The sequence below is a fragment of the Protomyctophum parallelum genome (assembly GCF_964188405.1).
Source record: "Protomyctophum parallelum genome assembly, chromosome: 2".
NCBI lineage: Eukaryota > Metazoa > Chordata > Actinopteri > Myctophiformes > Myctophidae > Protomyctophum > Protomyctophum parallelum.
In genome coordinates, this window is record NC_139699.1 from 33,855,084 (window position 1) to 33,872,704 (window position 17,621).

At 43.4% G+C, this 17,621-nt stretch overlaps 2 protein-coding genes across 6 annotated transcripts in view; both read left to right on the top strand.

Annotated features, from left to right (window-relative positions):
• The window catches only part of lrp4 (low density lipoprotein receptor-related protein 4), a 50,740-nt gene extending 47,069 nt beyond the window's left edge, over window positions 1-3,671 (top strand). For 2 of the 3 annotated variants that reach the window (XM_083759560.1, XM_083759561.1), the window contains exon 32: window positions 3,081-3,671. In XM_083759560.1, the coding sequence (XP_083615686.1) occupies window positions 3,081-3,431 (351 nt within the window). In that variant the 3' untranslated portion in view covers window positions 3,432-3,671. Of the gene's footprint in view, window positions 1-2,564; window positions 2,625-3,080 lie in introns of all 3 variants that reach the window. The other variant, XM_083759562.1, reaches the window with a different exon arrangement.
• An 8,827-nt stretch (window positions 3,672-12,498) lies between these two features.
• The window catches only part of arnt2 (aryl-hydrocarbon receptor nuclear translocator 2), a 103,643-nt gene continuing 98,520 nt past the window's right edge, over window positions 12,499-17,621 (top strand). For all 3 annotated transcript variants that reach the window (XR_014568933.1, XM_083759563.1, XM_083759564.1), the window contains exon 1: window positions 12,499-12,791. Coding sequence is in view for 2 of the 3 variants with exons in the window: in XM_083759563.1 (XP_083615689.1) it covers window positions 12,761-12,791 (31 nt within the window). In the remaining variant the exon portion in view is untranslated. The remainder of the gene's footprint in view (window positions 12,792-17,621) is intronic.

The following is a 17,621-nucleotide window of genomic DNA, read 5'->3' on the forward strand; positions in this document are numbered from 1 at the left end:
CACACACACACACACACACACACACACACACACACACACACACACACACACACACACACACTAGAGCCCTGCACGGGCCTAAAATATAGGGGCCCGTGGAGTTAAGGGACCGTCCGGCCCTAAGCCCGTTGGTACAGTCCAGAAACGGACGCCCGGAAGCCCAACATATTTTTATTTAATATTTCATACGTGCCGCTGCCGCGGTCGCTCTATTGGTGCACGGACGCAGCAGCAGCAGCTATAGGCCTACTCACTCACAGCTGCACTATATCGCTCTGATAAACCTGCACATTAAGGAACAAGAAGTCAATAACACACAGACGTCACACAAAAAAGTAGCCTACTTAAATATAATTTTATACAGTAGCTGCTGCACGTGCACTGTCAATCAGCGCAACGCGTTGTGAGCTTGCAGATCGGCTATCGCGGAGCGGACTCACACTGCATTATAAAACCCAGACGGACAATAATAAGAACACTTACGTTATGTTACGTTTCTGCAATGTACAAATCCAACTTTGTTTAGTGTAATGCTCCCGCAGTATTTAATGTTTTTAGAGCCGTACCCTATATGCTACTTATACTTAGTACTCGGTGTGTGTGTGTGTGTGTGTGTGTGTGTGTGTGTGTGTGTGTGTGTGTGTGTGTGTGTGTGTGTGTGTGTGTGTGTGTGTGTGCACATGTGTCACACATGATGTGTGCTACAGTATATATGTTATAGCTCTAGAGACGCAGAGACAGAGACATATTTATTTAAAATCATCCTGGCACAGGCCTATAGTCTATACTAGACAACGGCGTCAACCGTCAACTCCGCTGGTGGCAAAATAATAAGCCAATAATAATAAGTTGCGGGGCGGGTGCCTTAAAATATATAGGCTACTCTAAGGTGGGCACGCACCCACTGTCGTTATAGGAACCTTCTGCCCTTGCCTATAGAACTGCCCCCCCCCCCTATCTGCCTATCTGCATGCGCTACGACGCAGAGAACGCAATGATAACTCACTCTTTTACTTTACTTTAATAAAGTACTTGTAGTCTATATTATCCGCCTAAGGCAAGTCATTGAGACACAGACAGACAGACAGACAGACAGACAGACAGACAGACAGACAGACAGACAGACAGACAGACAGTCAATGCGCTATACGAGCGCGGTGAGCTTTGATGATCGGCTAAATTAATATAGCCGTGTATATAAATTAAATTCATATGTCCTTGTAGGTTATCTATTGTGTTGGCCAGGGTAGGTTATCTATTGTGTAGGCCAGCCCCCCCCCCCCCCCCCCCCCCCCCCCAGAAGGACGATCGTAATCACATATTGCCTTGCGCTGTGCGTAAAATAGTAATTTTTTCAGTATGAGGCGATACGCAGCATCTACACAAAGTGCATAGGGGGACCCCCCGACCCCCCCCCCTGCAAGGGTCCACATGGGGTGGGGGGGGGGGGGGGGGGAGGCACACAGATAGGAGCTCAGACGCTCACACACACACCCCCCCAGGGGTCCACAGACGCGGGTCGGGCCATCCCGTATGTAGGAGAGGAGCTGGTAGATCTGCTATTTTCGGTGGGCATGTGACAGCTCTGGAACGCAGGGTCGCCTGGGGAGACGGCGAAGGGCTCCACGGACCGGCATGGTGCACGCGGTGGCCTGGCACACGTGCACACGTGCCAGGCCACAGGGCGCAGGGCGGACCGGCAAGGTGCACGCGGTGGGCGTAGGGCAGCGCAGGGCACCGCGCAGGGCACCGCGCACCGGGCATATAACAAAGTCAACCATTACGTCGCAAACGGGTAGATATAGCCGCGACGAGTTCCGTTCTGTTGCGACGAGTCCACACACGCCACAACGAATTACCTTTTACGTCGAGAAGGGTAGATATAGCCGCGACGAGTTCCGTTCTGTTGCGACGAGTCCACACACGCCACAACGAATTACCTTTTACGTCGAGAAGGGTAGATATAGCCGTGACGTGTCCCGTTCTGTCGCGACGTAAAAGAATAGTCAAACTACTAGGTCGCAAACGGGTAGATATAGCCGCGACGAGTCCGTTCTGCCGGGACGAATTGATATTTACGCCAGGACGTACTCGAATATACGTTGCGACGGAAAAATATACGTCGCGACATAGGTCGTCAGTCGTGAAGGCATTTCGCTCCACCTGCTCTATTGACCGGCCGCTACTGAGTAAAACCATTGCAATGGGCCTGGACCAGCTCATAGCGCGCCAGGTCTGCTATTTTTGAAAAATCGTTAAAATGTGGCGCAAATCATTGAATATATATTTCAGAGCATTTTTAACTAAAATATTTGCTTCTGGGAGGGGTCCCTGGAACTACATATTTTGAGATGGGGGGGGGGGGGGTCCGTGGCCCAATGGAGATAATTCTGGGGGTTCTTGACATGAAAAAGGTTGAGCACCACTGACATAGAAACATAGGTTTTTCAGAAAAATGTTTTAGAAGCCTTTTTTTTCTCAGTCCAAAATGGGTTAACGTGAGACACAGTCACCGATCCTCTGGCACTTATGAATGTATTCCTTCCTTTTCCTCCTCCCTGCAGCGCTCTCATCCTTACAACACCCTCTCTCCCTATATCTTTTGACCCACTTCCTGCAGAGAGGTAGCTACTGCACACTGCATGTAGTGCCAATGCTCTCTGATTTATCTTATTCTCTTCTTAACCTTTAGGCTTATTTGTCTATTCATATAATAACTGTTCTGTCCTATAAGTGCATGTGACGCCTTTATCTGAGATCAGGTATTTCCCGGCTTGGAATACATTTTCAGAGCACTCTGACTCCTGGCATGACGCGTCAGTTTCACGTGCTACTCACCGGGTCTTGTGGTGTGATGTTTGTCACACTTGTAACACATGGAAACGTGTGTGTCTAACCCCAGCACAGCATCACTAAATGGATCCAGCGCGTGCTGTACATTGGGCTGCAGTTTGGTGAACTTGTTCTGGAATGTTTTGCGGTTGGTTTATGATTAACACATGACCAGCACTACGACGCCTGACATGGGATGGGGGCCAGCTCTAACTGCCTGTGCCTGCGCTTGCTTCCTATATCCCTAGGGAGGAGGGGACGGAGGTTACACCAAGGAGAAGATCCGCATCGTGGAGGGCGTGTGTCTCCTGTCCAACGACGAGCTGTACTGGGACGACCACCTGAAGCAGATCAAGCCCTCGCGGGGCGGCGGCCTGCACGCCTGCATGCGCACGGACACGGTGTCCCTGCAGGCCAGCAGCGCCTCGCTGGACGACGGGGAGACGGAGCAGCTCCTCCAGGAGGAGGCGTCCGAGTGCTCCTCCATCACCACCCTGACTCCCTCCTCCACCGTCACCCCACAGCGCCACGCCCAGCACAGCCTGCCCGACACCGGGTGGGCGTCCATACGCAAGCCCTCCACCGAGAGCCAAGTGTGAAAGGAGCTCTTTGTCCCCCCCCTATACCCCCGCCCGCCCCCTACGCCCCACCCCTTGCCATGTGCTCTCACACGCCTGCATACATGACAGACTATACATGTGTATTTATATAAAACGGTACAAACATGGAACCTGCACACATTGACATTTTGCATTTCCTGTTAATATGTAGAGTTATACACAAAATATGCCAGTACACGGTTCATGAGAAGTGCATATGGACCTCGTTATACACACACACACACACACACACACACACACACACACAAAAGAAAACAGTCCCTTATACTCAAAACCTCATTTTTTTCTCCAATCACGGGACTCCTTGCCCACCGTCCTACTTGCACACTTACAGAACACTCTCGGTGCAAGTTCCGCTTGTAGGCAAAACGTAAGACAATTGATTAGCATGCTGTAATAACGAAGCGAAAAACTCTAGGAAGAAATGTAAAAGCATGCACAAGAGAGAGAGAGAGATGTGGGCGTGTCAGGAGCCTTTTTGAAAGGATGCAAACTCCCCCGGCAAGGGACACATCATTGTATGTAAACCTTTTTTGTGGAGTTTTTGTTTTGTTTTGGCAAAGCTAAAATATACTCTCAGACTATATATAACAAAAATGCTCGCTCTTTCAATGCCACTCATGATTTGCCATATCATTATGAACTCTATTTATGAACTTTTTGTACTCTGGAGTGGTTTTGATGATTATTTTTTAGAGAATGGTGAACATGTGTAGAACTATGTACAGCAGTGCCCAGTTTTCTCATAGCAAGGAATATAAATATTTCATATGTTTCAAAATATACTAATAATGGACTTATTTGGCCACTTCTATATAGGAAAAATATATTGAGTGACCAAAATATATTTGTGAAAATGTATTTCCAGAGTCTGAAATATGTTTTTCAAATACATTCTTTGGCTAAATATTTGATACATTTTGCAACATACATGAGATTTAAAGGATAATCTTTTTTTTCCCTTTTTTTTTGTTGCAGTATGCGATGCAAAGAATATATTTATGACAGTGCCAAAGGGCGGGGCTTCACAGAAATCTTCTCACTTTTTCCTTTGTCTACAACAGTGGTTCTCAACCTTTGGACCAGGACCCCCAGACGGTCCCCTCCCCAGAGGACAATTGAAGGACTTTTAAGGCCTACTATATAATATATAAATACTGGTCAAACATTGGCCAAATTGTCAAATAATACAAGAAGGCTATTTTCACAATATTTATCTGTGGAACAAAGTCAAACAAAATGTTACCCCTCAACTCTAAGTGCTCATCAGGCAGGGTGGGGGGTCCCCAGTTAAAATATTATTGGGGTGTCTCCAGTTCAAATATGGTTATTTTGGGGGTCACGGCCTGAAAAGGTTGAGAACCATTGGTCTACGGTACAGCAGATTGACTGACTGAAAACTCACTCCATCGTCTTGGAAAACTGTTGATGTGACACATGTCAGCCAGGCCTTCGCTGATATACACTCAATTGTGCAATTGAGTTTTTCATACAAGACAGGTTAACATGATTATTGTTTTTAACATTGCTGATCCTTGGGGAGGGTGGGGGGGGTGTATTGGCAGAGGAAGCTGTGATGAAGTATAGCCTAAGTGCCAAACATTTCTTTGTTTATGTTATTCAGTTTTATTTATATTTCTTGATGGTTGTTAAGTGTACATGGCATTCTTTGAGACGTTCTCATTAAAGTAGTCAACTCTGTAATGCAACGTGAGCTCACAGTTTATACTATATTTCCCTCTGTAATATGGAGCGTGCTGTAAGATATACTTAAGAATACTGTGTATATCTGAACCCACTAAAACAGTGACCTAGAGTTTAGAAATATAATCACTGACAACTTAATGGAACCTTAATTTAATACAAGTAAATATATTATGCATTGCTTTAACATTGGAGAGTACCGTTGTCTGTTGCAAGAATATGGTACAAAGGAGATGTATAACTATATTGATGTTATCAGTTAAACTTTTCAGAACCATGTACTTTGAAGTATCTTGTATGAGTTCAGCAACTTGCTGATTTGCTGCTAGACAAAGCACTGAGGCTAATGAAAGAGGGCCTTGGCAGCTACGGTAAACTTCGTCTCTGATCATTGGTTGATAGTCTGTTGCAGCGCGTCAGAGTGACCTAATCATCCCAATTTACAATCCCTCCCACTCTGCTCAGAAACTCACTAAAAGTGTACAGATTTTTTTTTACCATGCAGGTAAAAAGCAAGGCGTTTGTGTTGAAGATATTGTGTTTTGTTGTATAGAGTCTTGTACAAAGGGATTTCATGACCGTTTTGACTTGTATTAATTTTACTCACTGGAGAAGAACATGTTTTTTTTATTGTTTTTGCTGGTTGGTTTTAACCACTGTGTTTCCGAGTCTTGTAAATGATAGGGAAGACGGCAGTTATTTAATAGTGTTCTTCTATGTTATGAGTTCTTGGTCGCGTATAACTATTGTAAAGTTAACAAAAAAAGATGTATTTATGATTTCTGTTTGGTTGTCACTTAATGTGTAAATATGAAAAAGACTGTATATGTATTTCCATTGCAGTACTAACAAGCTGTGTTGTGATATAGTGAATTTATCCCTTTGCTATCTTTTAATATAAAACTGCATTTGCATTTTAATGAATCTTGTGACTCCTTCAACTTTGTTATACCATGATTTATTTTATTTCTTTAAGTTTCTTTTGACAGTGAAGGAAGGGTGGGGTTGAGAATAATGGACTGATTTCACCCAACACCGAATAGCACCCACGTCTCATCAATATTGAGTCAAGTCTTGGGTAGTGATAACCTGACTGCCAGATTGCGGCAGTATTGAGTTCACAAGTTCCCATGCAAATGTTGTCCAGCAGGGGGAGTGCTTTTACCAGGCTAGGGTAGTGAATGAGGGCCAAAGATTAGATTTATTTCAGTCAAGTTGAAAATCCACAGTCATCTCAATTAGTCCGTCAACAAACAAAAACCCAAGGCATATCCTATCACTGACCAAGTTGCTCAGTTTCTAAAACTTTTTCATAATATTTGACAGGGCTTGAAATTAACTTTTTGAGGCACTTAGTACATTTCCCATTCACTTGCCCGGGCACAAAAGTCACTTGTCCGGAGCACAAGCACACACATAGGTTCAACTAACTGTAATATAAGTTTGTTTTACTTGGTGAATACATGTTTGAATATTAGGTGAATATTCTAAGTTTGCAAGTTAATAGCCCTAGTTTAGAATGGCTGATGATTTTACATATATTTCATGTATTCCAAATACACAGCCATCCGCGCACGGTTATTACCAGACTGACCTCGGCATTTAAACTTGTAGCACTGCCTGTGTACCCACCCAATAATTAATTCCTACGACTTGGAGTCATATTAATTTGAAATTTCTGGCAGAAAATGTTTATTTAGTCAAATATCTCTCCACTTTTCCACAAGCTGCACACGGACGACATTCTCTCCGGCGAGGGGCCCGGAAGTCGGAATGAGTGCAGGACTGAACATATCAAAACAAATGTATGGGGCACACAAAATAGGTTGTGTGATCAATTACCCAACACCAATCGCAACACACCTGTCAATTGTGTGCGCCATAATCCCTGTCCCTGTCCCTCAGTGACACACCACACATCCATCTGATCATCCTCATCTCTGCTCTGTTAAGCTTTTCTTCATGCTCCACCTTCAGGGACCATGTCTCACTTCCACATGTCATGCAGCTTCTGATGCATGCAGAGTACACTTGCCCTTTCATCTTCAGGGATGGGGCCTTGGATGTTAAAAATGGCATGAGTTCCCTGAACTTCTTCCAGCCACTTCGCACCCTTGTGGTCACTGCTAGGTCCACATCCCCATCAGCTTTCAGCATGTCCCCTAGGTAGCAGAAACTGTCCACCACAGCATATATGCCCCTCTTGCTCGGCTGCATCTGCTTGTGGGATGTCTCCCCTGCACCGCTTGCACTGGAATGTCTCACTTGCCGCTTGCAGGCTGCCTTTTACTCCACTGCATCTCCGATGGACCCATTTCTTACAGCCCCTGCACTGGAGAGAGTTAGCTTGTACTCCCTTCCCACAGACTCCACATGGCCAAGCTCCTGACTGCAGTATCACTCCCAGGCCAGCACCACCAACCATGACCTTTGACTTCTCCACATTCACCTTCATCCCTTTCACTTCCAGGCTAGCTAGGTCTTCTCTGGTGTGAGCCATCAGTACCAGGTCATCCACATGACATTCTAGGGATATTAACAATATTGGGAAGGTGATGATTAGGAAAGCCAGACAATAATGCCAGACAATATTGTTGGCTGGTATGAGCGTCACAGAAAAAGCGAAACTTTAAGAGTCACGTAATTTTAATGCACTTGCCCGGGAAGATTTAATACTTGTCCCGGACAAGCAGACAAGCTTTAATGTCAATTTTTTTTGATATTGTGCCAATTCATGAGCAGAACATCATTTTTGAATTGGATGCAATAGAAAACACCGGTATTAGTCACCAGAGCTGTACATATTGTACATATGTACATATGTTTTCAATGATTCTTGAAGTTGAATGGGCTTACAGCTGAGCTACACCAGGTTTGTCAGTGTGCGTTTGCACGTACATGTATATGCACAAACGCACTTATAGATCCAGTCTCATTTTAAAATGCACGTATGCAGGGCTCGCGTACATGCGCATGTTACGCACACACTCGCTCGGTGTAGCTCGGCCGTTATACTGTAAGGAGGGGGAGGAGTGTGTCAGATATTTTATAGTCATTGATCAAAGTAGTGAATCAAACAACTTAAACTGTCTGGGAGACGTAAAAGTTACATCATTGTGTTGACTGGAAAATGATTTATTGGACTGGATATCCAACAAGGGTTAAAAGGATCTTTATTACAAAAGTAAAGTAAAAGAACAAACATATAAAACGTTACACATTGGACAACAAATTAAAACAGGTCAAAGTGGGCCTATTTAGCACACCTGCTTTAAAATATGGAGCCTCCTCTTGATGTCATCCAAGGTGGCAGAGACAGACGTAGTAGGGCGGGCAGGAGAAAGGGGAGCTTGTTGTCGATGTTTACTGTGAGAGCCATATTTAGAACAGAAAATGTTTATGAGTGCATTTAAGTTATTTTATTGTGTGTACTATATTGAAGGACATTTCTTGATTACACATTTTGTGCAGCCTGAGTCTTAACCGAGTTAATAGAGCCAATTAAGAATCCAGCCTATTGGAGTAGAAGCCAGCAAGCCAGTTAATTCAGTGTGCATTATCAGCAGCAGGTGTCCAGCAGGTTTTTGGAAGCCTGAGAGCAGCTACAGTTTTTTGACCCACTTTGGAAATACTAAACCACGTTGAAAAATATTAAGACACTTCAGAAATCGTTTTTGAACACTTTTTTGTATCACATGTTTTGTTGTTCTGTACACCTTTTTGTCAAGTAAAAACTAAAAAGTTAAACTACAATGGACGTGTGGACGTGGATTATTTTTTGGAGTCAAGTTTACTGCTTCACGGGCTTTGGAACCTACATTTACAGAGGTGTGCGAGGAAGGTTTGTCTGCCTCCTCAGTAGAGAACATGAAGGAGATGGATTAAATCATTGCCAACATCTCAAACCAAGTTCACATTACAAACCAATTTCACATGTCTTTTCTACAATTTCACATTAGATTAGTCTGAGGAAAATCAGGAAATAGGCTACTACAATCCGCAATAGTACTTAATTAAATGTGACTCAACAATTTCAACCTATTGGCAAAACAAATAAAAATTATAATATATTGTGATGAAAACAATATTTTGCAGTGCTTCACTTGGTATCATGTTTGGCGTATGCTGCAGCCTTTAAAAAAGGTTCGGTGAGGTCCGAAGGGTTTCGTAACTCAGTTGTGGACATTAGACCCCGCACCCACTTAGAACAGTATAACACCGTAACTCAGTTCCCAAGTTCTTATTAGGTCAAGTTGTTCTTCTGAGGCAGAACAAAGTTCTGTTCTGTTGAGTATATACAGTACTGCAGCCTTAAGGGGGACATTCTTCCTGTGCTTTATTGATTGATTCGTTTTATTAGTGGTAAATGCAGTTGTTTAGGACACTTCATAGTTTTATTCAGTGCAACTTTTTCTTCCCTTTCAACTTCGAAAAGATCTATATACACACGTTATGTTACAGCACAGAGCACACTGCTGGGTAACAAGAAGACTCGCCACATTTACCCTTTTTGGCGAGTTATCTTGAGAACTCGCCGAAACGTGAAGCAAACTCGCCAGATGTGAAGAAGCGTCGCCGCGGGGGCGACGCTTCTTCTTCGAGTCTTCTCGTATTCCACTGCTGCTGCAAAAGTTTTATCGCAATGCAGCGAGAAGCCCAACGTACCCTTATGATGTTGGTCAGTCCATGATGTTCTTGCAACACTTGCCGTTTCTCAAGGTTGAAGCCGGAGCCAGAGACCTTAAGGGCAAGACAGTTGGTTAGTTGGAAATTCTTATGTGAGTCACATGCAGGATTAGAGTCTCCAATATCATTAGGAGTATTAATGTTATTGAGAGTGAGAGGCTGAGAGCTATAAAGCAAATATGGGGATCAACTTCAAATATATCAATTTAATACAGAATAAATTGTTCTCCATTTAATTACCATGCATGTGTGTTTATGCACCATTCACAAACTTCCCATGTAAACAATATACCAAAAATGCACAGCTCTAAACAGACAGTCTTCTGTGTCCTGTCCTCATTTCCTTCATTAGCTACTTACAAGTTAATAGGTTGGCCTTGTGTGTTGTGGCGACATATTTCCATGATAATAAATTATTTATGACTGTTGTAAACTCTAAGTACTGAACCCTCGTCTGGTTTGACAGACAGGTAGTGTGTGCCGGCTGGGTGGTGTGTGACAATCCGGTTGAAGTATACCTTGGTATGGCGGCAGCGGCGACGGGCCCGTGAGAACAATAACGTGACATGAGACAGTATCACGCTAAAGGTTCACAAGGTTTATTACACATACAGGAACATATATAGAGCTGAATCGCAACTGACGTGAGACACTTGAGACATAACAACCGCTAACTGCAGCAAGCTGACCTTGCTGTCTGGATGTCTCCAGTAGCTAACTATAAAGTATGCTACAGTTCAGGCAGTACACAATACATAACAAGTACACTGTGCTCTCACGTACAAGTACACAGCCACACAGGGCGATCAGATTACAACAATGACCAACAACTTCAGTACAGTTTTTCACCTCACAAATCTTCAAATTAAACTCCAAGGGCCCCATCTGTGGTAAATGGCTAGACACATTACCACAGACCTAATTGCTACTGGCCTCTGTAAAATCTGAATCCCCCCCACCCCCCCCCCCCCCCCATTTCCCCTCACTGTATATGTATCTTTTCCCTTTTTGCTTCCTATATGATGAATTCCTGTTCTGTTCTTTAGCTACATAGAAATGTCTAATTGTATGTCTCTAAATGTTTTGATGAATTGAACAATGTGGACCCTGTTGTAAACAAGTGTAATGCTTAATTGGGTCATCCACTCACAGTTAACAGTCTTTGTATTGAGTTTGTGCTTGAAATGTACTGTAATTCTGCAAACTGTTAATAAATATTTCAATCAATCAATCCTGGCATTAATTTAGCGCCATCAAAATAGGGCCCCAAGTGTGTTCCACTCAAGCTCGTCTTATGGCATTATCGGTAGGATAGAAGCTACGGTATTTATAGCATTGCAGCAGTTCAATAGCAATGCACTTTGAACCCCAACAGACCTTAACATTGGTCACTGGTTAGTCCATGATGTGCTTGTTGCTTTTCAGGGTTGCAGCTGGTACCAGAGATCTGACAAATGGCTGCCAAAATATTAACTTCTAATTTTATCCAGGCTTTGCAGAAGTCAAGAGCACAGTATTTAGAAGTGTAATTTGTCCCCTAAACTTTGGCATATATAACCTTCATTCAGAATACAATATACTGTAATTATAGATTACAGTAGGGTTACAGTAAAATCTAAAAAAAAAGTTTTGTTTCTTCCATAATGCTGCAACAGTAGTCATTGTTCAGTCCAAAATAAACATGCTCTTGGAATGGTCTTGCAGTTGCACCTGCTTATATTTCTGACCTCGTGGCCCCCTATGAGCCTACAGATCGGCAGATCAGCTGCCCCTCAAGGTGACCACCACGGCTAGACTCAGAACAGATGATAGAGCTTTTATTTTTTTTTATATTCGTTTTTATTAGGTTTTTTATAGACATGACAAACAAGACATAGGCCTACATAACAATGACACATACACCAGAGTAGGCAATGTATATAAAACGATGAGATATAGCATAGGCCTATGAGCACAACAATCTTGAAACATCAACAAGAGCACTGCAGCAGGGCAAACAGGCCAGCGGTTACACAGTAGACTCAATCAAGGTGAGTTGAAATAGGGCTCCATATTCAAAAGTTAGACTGTCCTGGTCGTTGCAACGCAACCTCTCAAAATGTATCAGTGAAACAAATTAATTGAGCCATTTAATGAAACTGGGTACAGAGGGTGTCTACCACTCAGTTAATATAATTATTTTATATAGCTTTTGTTATAAGGGCCCCTCACCTGTGGAATCAACTTCCATTGGAAGTTAGACAGGCTACCTCACTGGGCACTTTTACAACTCTTAAAGACTCATTTTTATAGGATGGCTTTTTGTTAGAGCCTTTCCTAATGCTTGTGCTTTTCCCTTTTTACCTCCTTTATGATGAAATCCTGTTCTGTTCTTTGACTATATAGAAGTGTCTATTTGTATGTCTCTAAATGTTTTGATGAATTGAACATGGTGGACCCTCTTGTAAACAAGTGTAATGCTTAATTGGGTCGTCCACTCACAGTTAACAGTCTTTGTATTGAGTTGTTGTGAAGCACTTTGTAAACTTGCTTTTGAAAGGTTCTACATAAATAAAGTTTAATTATATCATTATTATTCATTAATTCAAGTAGCCTAGAGCAGAGCCCTAAAGTCTCGCGGTGCTACCACCATTCAGACATCTTGCATCTTTTGGAGGGATTTATTATAGAAAGAGAGACAGAAAAAGAGGTTTTGTTTCTTTCTGCTGTGGATTATCTCTACTGAGTGTGTGAGTGGAGTGGGAGACAGACAGAGAGAGAGAGCCGTGCGTTGCGTTCCGTGCCACCCCCCCCCCCCCCTCCAGTGTCTCCCGTGGGGTTTCTCTCTCTCTCTCTCTCAACCCTCCGTCTGTTCTGTTGTTGTGCGTCATTCTCATCGCCGCTGCGTTCCGTTTTGTTTTCCTCTCACACCATCCAACATGGCAACTCCCGCCGCGGTCAACCCATCGGGTAAGAAAGAAAGAACTAAGAACGCTTTGACTTTATGACCATGTAACGTTTGCTTTTTTGAATGTTACCGTTTTAATCCGCTGTTTAGCTGTAACCCGACTGTTTGAACAGCCGTTAGGCCGCCGAGCGAAGCCTGGGAGCAGAGCTAGCAGCATCCTTCCCTTCCCCCACTGACTACCAGCTCTGTTCTGTTCTTTAACAACGACATTATGATGTCTTTGTATTGAAACATAGACGTCTAGGGTTGTTGTTGTTGTTGTTGCTAATGTAGGCTAATGGCGACGTTTTCAGAGCTGTGTCTATTTTAGCTTCTCGTTGACGTTTTATTTTTAATCTGCTTTGGGTTTCCGTGCAAAGCTACAGTACGTGCTTTGATTTCTAGTCCCAACACATTCACGCGCACGCACACACACACACACACACACACACACACACACACACACACACACACACAGCAGAGAGCAGGGCTCTGGTGGTGATACAAAGCTTGTTTTGCATATTTATCATATGCAGCTCTTGAGAGCTCAGAGAGAGAGAGAGCTGAGCTCTTTCTCGTCCAACATGTTCTGACTTCTGAATGATTTTGGGACATCTTTAAAGGAAAAGGACAGATGGTGTGTGTGTGTGTCAGCCACAATACTTCAGTGGATACAGAGTAATTATTATGGCCAAAAGGTTTTGCTCTGTTGTTAATTGGCCAGCTGTCTGTCTATAAGTCAGGTAGCCGCAATTTGCATTTCTAGATCTTTTTATAATGGGGTGAATCTAGATTCTCAATACCATCCATTGACAGCCCATTCATCCAAAATTGTGATCTGCTTGTATTAAACAACGTTAAACTCACCAACATTGCAGCTCTATAGGCCAAGATTATCCTCTTTCAATATGCAAAGTGTTTGTTTCATAAAAATCCACCGTAGACATGTTATGAGCGACTTTCTGACAAGAAATTCTCTGCAGGTGATTCTTTTTGAGTGGTACAACCACTCCCTTACGGAGCTATGTGTGTGGGTGGGTGGCTGGCTGGTTGGCTGGCTGGGTGGGTGCGTCTGAGCACGAAAACAGCATGGTTGTTTTTCACCACGTGCACAACCTAACACGCACGCACACACACACACACACACACACACACACACACACACACATTAACTGTATATATGGTGATTTCGGGTGTGCCAGTACAGTACAGTGACAGTACAGTACAGTAGAGGGTACAGTAGAGGGACCCCCACACGGTAACTGTCATTTCTCAACCGTTTCGGACGCTGGGTGGCTCGCCGGAATCGTCCCCCACACAGAGTTGCACCACTCACTTCACACGTGTGTGATTTTCTAAGTGTTGGATTTTGGAAGCACTCGTTTTTACTAACGGTCAGCGCGACCTGCCTCCTGCAGTATGTGCAAATTCGCCCCCCCCACCGGGGACCCTCATACGGAGTTGCACCACTCACTTCACACAGGTGTGATTTTATGAAACAAAAGCATGGCAGATTGAAAGAGGAACATTCAAGCTTGCCCTACTACAGCTGCAATGTTGGTGAGTTTAATGTCGTTTAATACAAGCAGATCGCAAAAGCAAATTGGATGAATGGGGAGTGGAGGGTATTGCAACTCTAGATTCATCCCATTATTTAAAAAAAACTTTGCAAATTGCTATGTGTCAGGTCTGTCTGTCTGTCTGTCTGTCTGTCTGTCGCTCGACTGGAGAGTAACATGTTTGTTAATATTGATTGTAACAGTTGACGTATTGGGTGTCACAGTCAGACACTAGTTGGGTGTCATCTAATGGTTGCACGCCATATAACAATCTTCCCTGGAGAGATAACATGTTGTATTGGTACCATTAGGAGAGATAACATGTTGTTGGTACCATTAGGAGAGATAACATGTTGTATTGACGTTAACGTTTAGCCTCTAGCCTCTTTTTGTATTATTTACTATAGAAGAAATCACATCTGTGTGAAAATATCACAGGATCTACTGAATGTGAAGGTAATTGTACTAGGAGGGATGCCATACTGTGTGTTGTAGGCTCAATATGACAGTTTGACACATTCAGTAGATCCTGTGATCTTTCGTGGCCAGATGAAATTTCCTGGGGTTTAGTAGGACTATAGTAAATTAAAAAAATCCTCATACTCGAATGCCCTACCCCCCCTGTGAAAAACAGCTACAATCCCTAAAATGAAATCAAGCCGCAAATGAAAACAAATGAAGACTCATCTTTTACTTTCTCTAATAACAACCTAAAACATGAACCTTGGTTGAAAAAAAAACAACTCAAGTTGTCCTTTAAGTAATGCAGATGTAACAATAATTTAACTCTTGAGAGTGTCAAATCAATGAAACCAAAAGGTCTGTTTGGTTTCATTTTACACTCTCAGTCTCAATTTAGTTAAATAAGGTCCAGTTGGTTACCAACTCTCCATCTAGCTGAGGACCTCCTGGAACCCCCTCAGGGACCATTGGTTGAGAACCACTGGTTAAATTATGTCACTGGTATCATTCTGGATTAAATAAATGATTCTGGTATCTGGATTAAAGCAATGATGTCACTGGTATCTGGATTAAATAAATGATTCTGGTATCTGGATTAAAGGGATGATGTCACTGGTATCTGGATTAAAGGAATGATGTCACTGGTATCTGGATTAAATAAATTATTCTACGACTTTTGACTTTAAAGAACATCCACAAGTAGGATGTTTTACTTCCGTAAAAGTATCAATACTGCAGTATAAAAATAGTTTAGTAAAAGTCCGGAATTCAAAATGTACTAGAGTAAAAGAGTGAAAGTATTGTCATCAAAATGTACAAAACTACTCATTATTCAGAATGTCCCATTTCATGTTTTCAAATGTATGCAAATCTTTTGAAAAAACAAGCTTGTAGATCAGCTATTTTACTTAAGTACATGTACTTAGTAACTTTCCACCAGGGAATAACCTCTCTGTGTGACCTCATGGAAATGGAAATGTAGAGAAAATAAATGAATAAATAACCGCCAGGTTATTAACCCATTCAGGACGGGAACACATCTGTGGCCTCATAGCTTTTAATCACTTCAATTCATTATTCTAAACTTTAGCTGTTGAAAAATGGCAGATCTACAAGCTCATAGCGGGCTTGTAGATCTGCTATTTTTGAAAAATCGTGGAAATGTGGCACAAATCTCTGAATATCCTTTCACGGCAAACGTTTTTAACTCCTGCTTCTGGGGGGGGGGGGGGGGGCCTGGATGGAACAACATATTTTCAGATGGCCAAATGCATATAATTCTGGGGGTACATTGACATGAAAAACGGTTGAGCACCACTGACTTTTTGAGCGGTGGGCACACCGTCTCCATCATGTAGCTTTGTGTATCTGTCTGTCTGTCTGTCTGTCTGTTTTATATTTGGAATCTGAACGTTTATTTAGATATTTAGATGTGCAAATGGGAGCAAGTGCAGAAAGCAGGTTGAAGTTCCGCCATGACATGCTGTGAACCACCAAAGCCACTGTTGCTCCCAGGTTGCTGTGTGATCTGTGATCGCCTCTCTGCCCTAGATCCTTCCATGTGTGATCTGTGATCGCCCCTCTGCCCTGTAGATCCTTCCATGTGTGATCTGTGATCGCCCCTCTGCCCTGTAGATCCTTCCATGTGATCGCCCCTGTGCGTATATCTAGTTTGCTTACAAGTTAGTTACAAGGCTGCATTCTGTCGCGCGTGCCAAGCTGTCATTCTCTGTATTATTTCCCACCATGGAGTAACTAAACCTCGCATCTCGGAGGACAGTCAAGAGCGGCAGTGTCGGTAGGCCAATCAGAGGCAGGCGGGCGTTACCATGTCTATGCTCGGACGCAAACTAGATATACACCTGCCCTGTAGCCCCTTCCATGCTAATGAGGTCAGGTGCACTGACTCCAGACCATGTGGGGTTGATGGAGGTCAGAACACATGATGGGGAGAATGCTGCCGTGTCATTGGAGGAGGTCAGATCACATGATGGGGAGAATGCTGCCGTGTCATTAATTGGAGGATTATCTGACGCTGCATGTTGGCGATCCACTTCTTGGACAAGTAGAGTATGCATGTAAACAACATGCATGTTTAACTATATATTACATGTGTTGAGTTGTAGTTAATAAAGGATGATATTTTGTGTTTTTTACCTGTGCGTGGATGGGTAAAACATTTAGAATGAAAGGAATTGGAGCATTGTGCGCAGTTACCGCATTTATAAAAGCCTTGGGGGGGTTTGAGAGCCATGTCGAGGGAGGGGGGGGGGCATTCATGTCCGAGTGGACTAGACGGTCTCTGAGCAGGGCTGGATTGGGACAAAAATTCGGCCCGGGCATTTTCGCGTGAATTTGGCCCAGACCGGCCCACCACAACCAGCGCACAGATAGCAGAAACTCTACCGCCCACTCCGTCACGGCACACACAAACAAACAAGCCCTGATACCACCACTTTTACAGAACAACATAGGCCTAAATGATACAAACCAACAGACAACTACACATCCCTTTAGAGGGTTTATTTGTCACACACTGATACAGGTACAGTGAAATTATCATGATGGCACTGGCAGAATGGCAGCACGCCCGGACCTTTCCTGGTGGCCTGCCGCCTATTGGCCTGCCTGCCTTTTTTTTTTATTATCATGGCGGCCCCCTACGGTTGCGGCCCACTAGGAAAATGCCCGGTATGCCCGGTGGCCAGTCCAGCCCTGTCTCTGAGGCTTCTGGAGCGTCTGAAAGAAAAGAAAGGTGGGTCAGTACATATGCTTGCAAGTTTGGGATCACTTTTCAGGATGTGCCAGTGTTTAAGGAATGCATTTTTAATT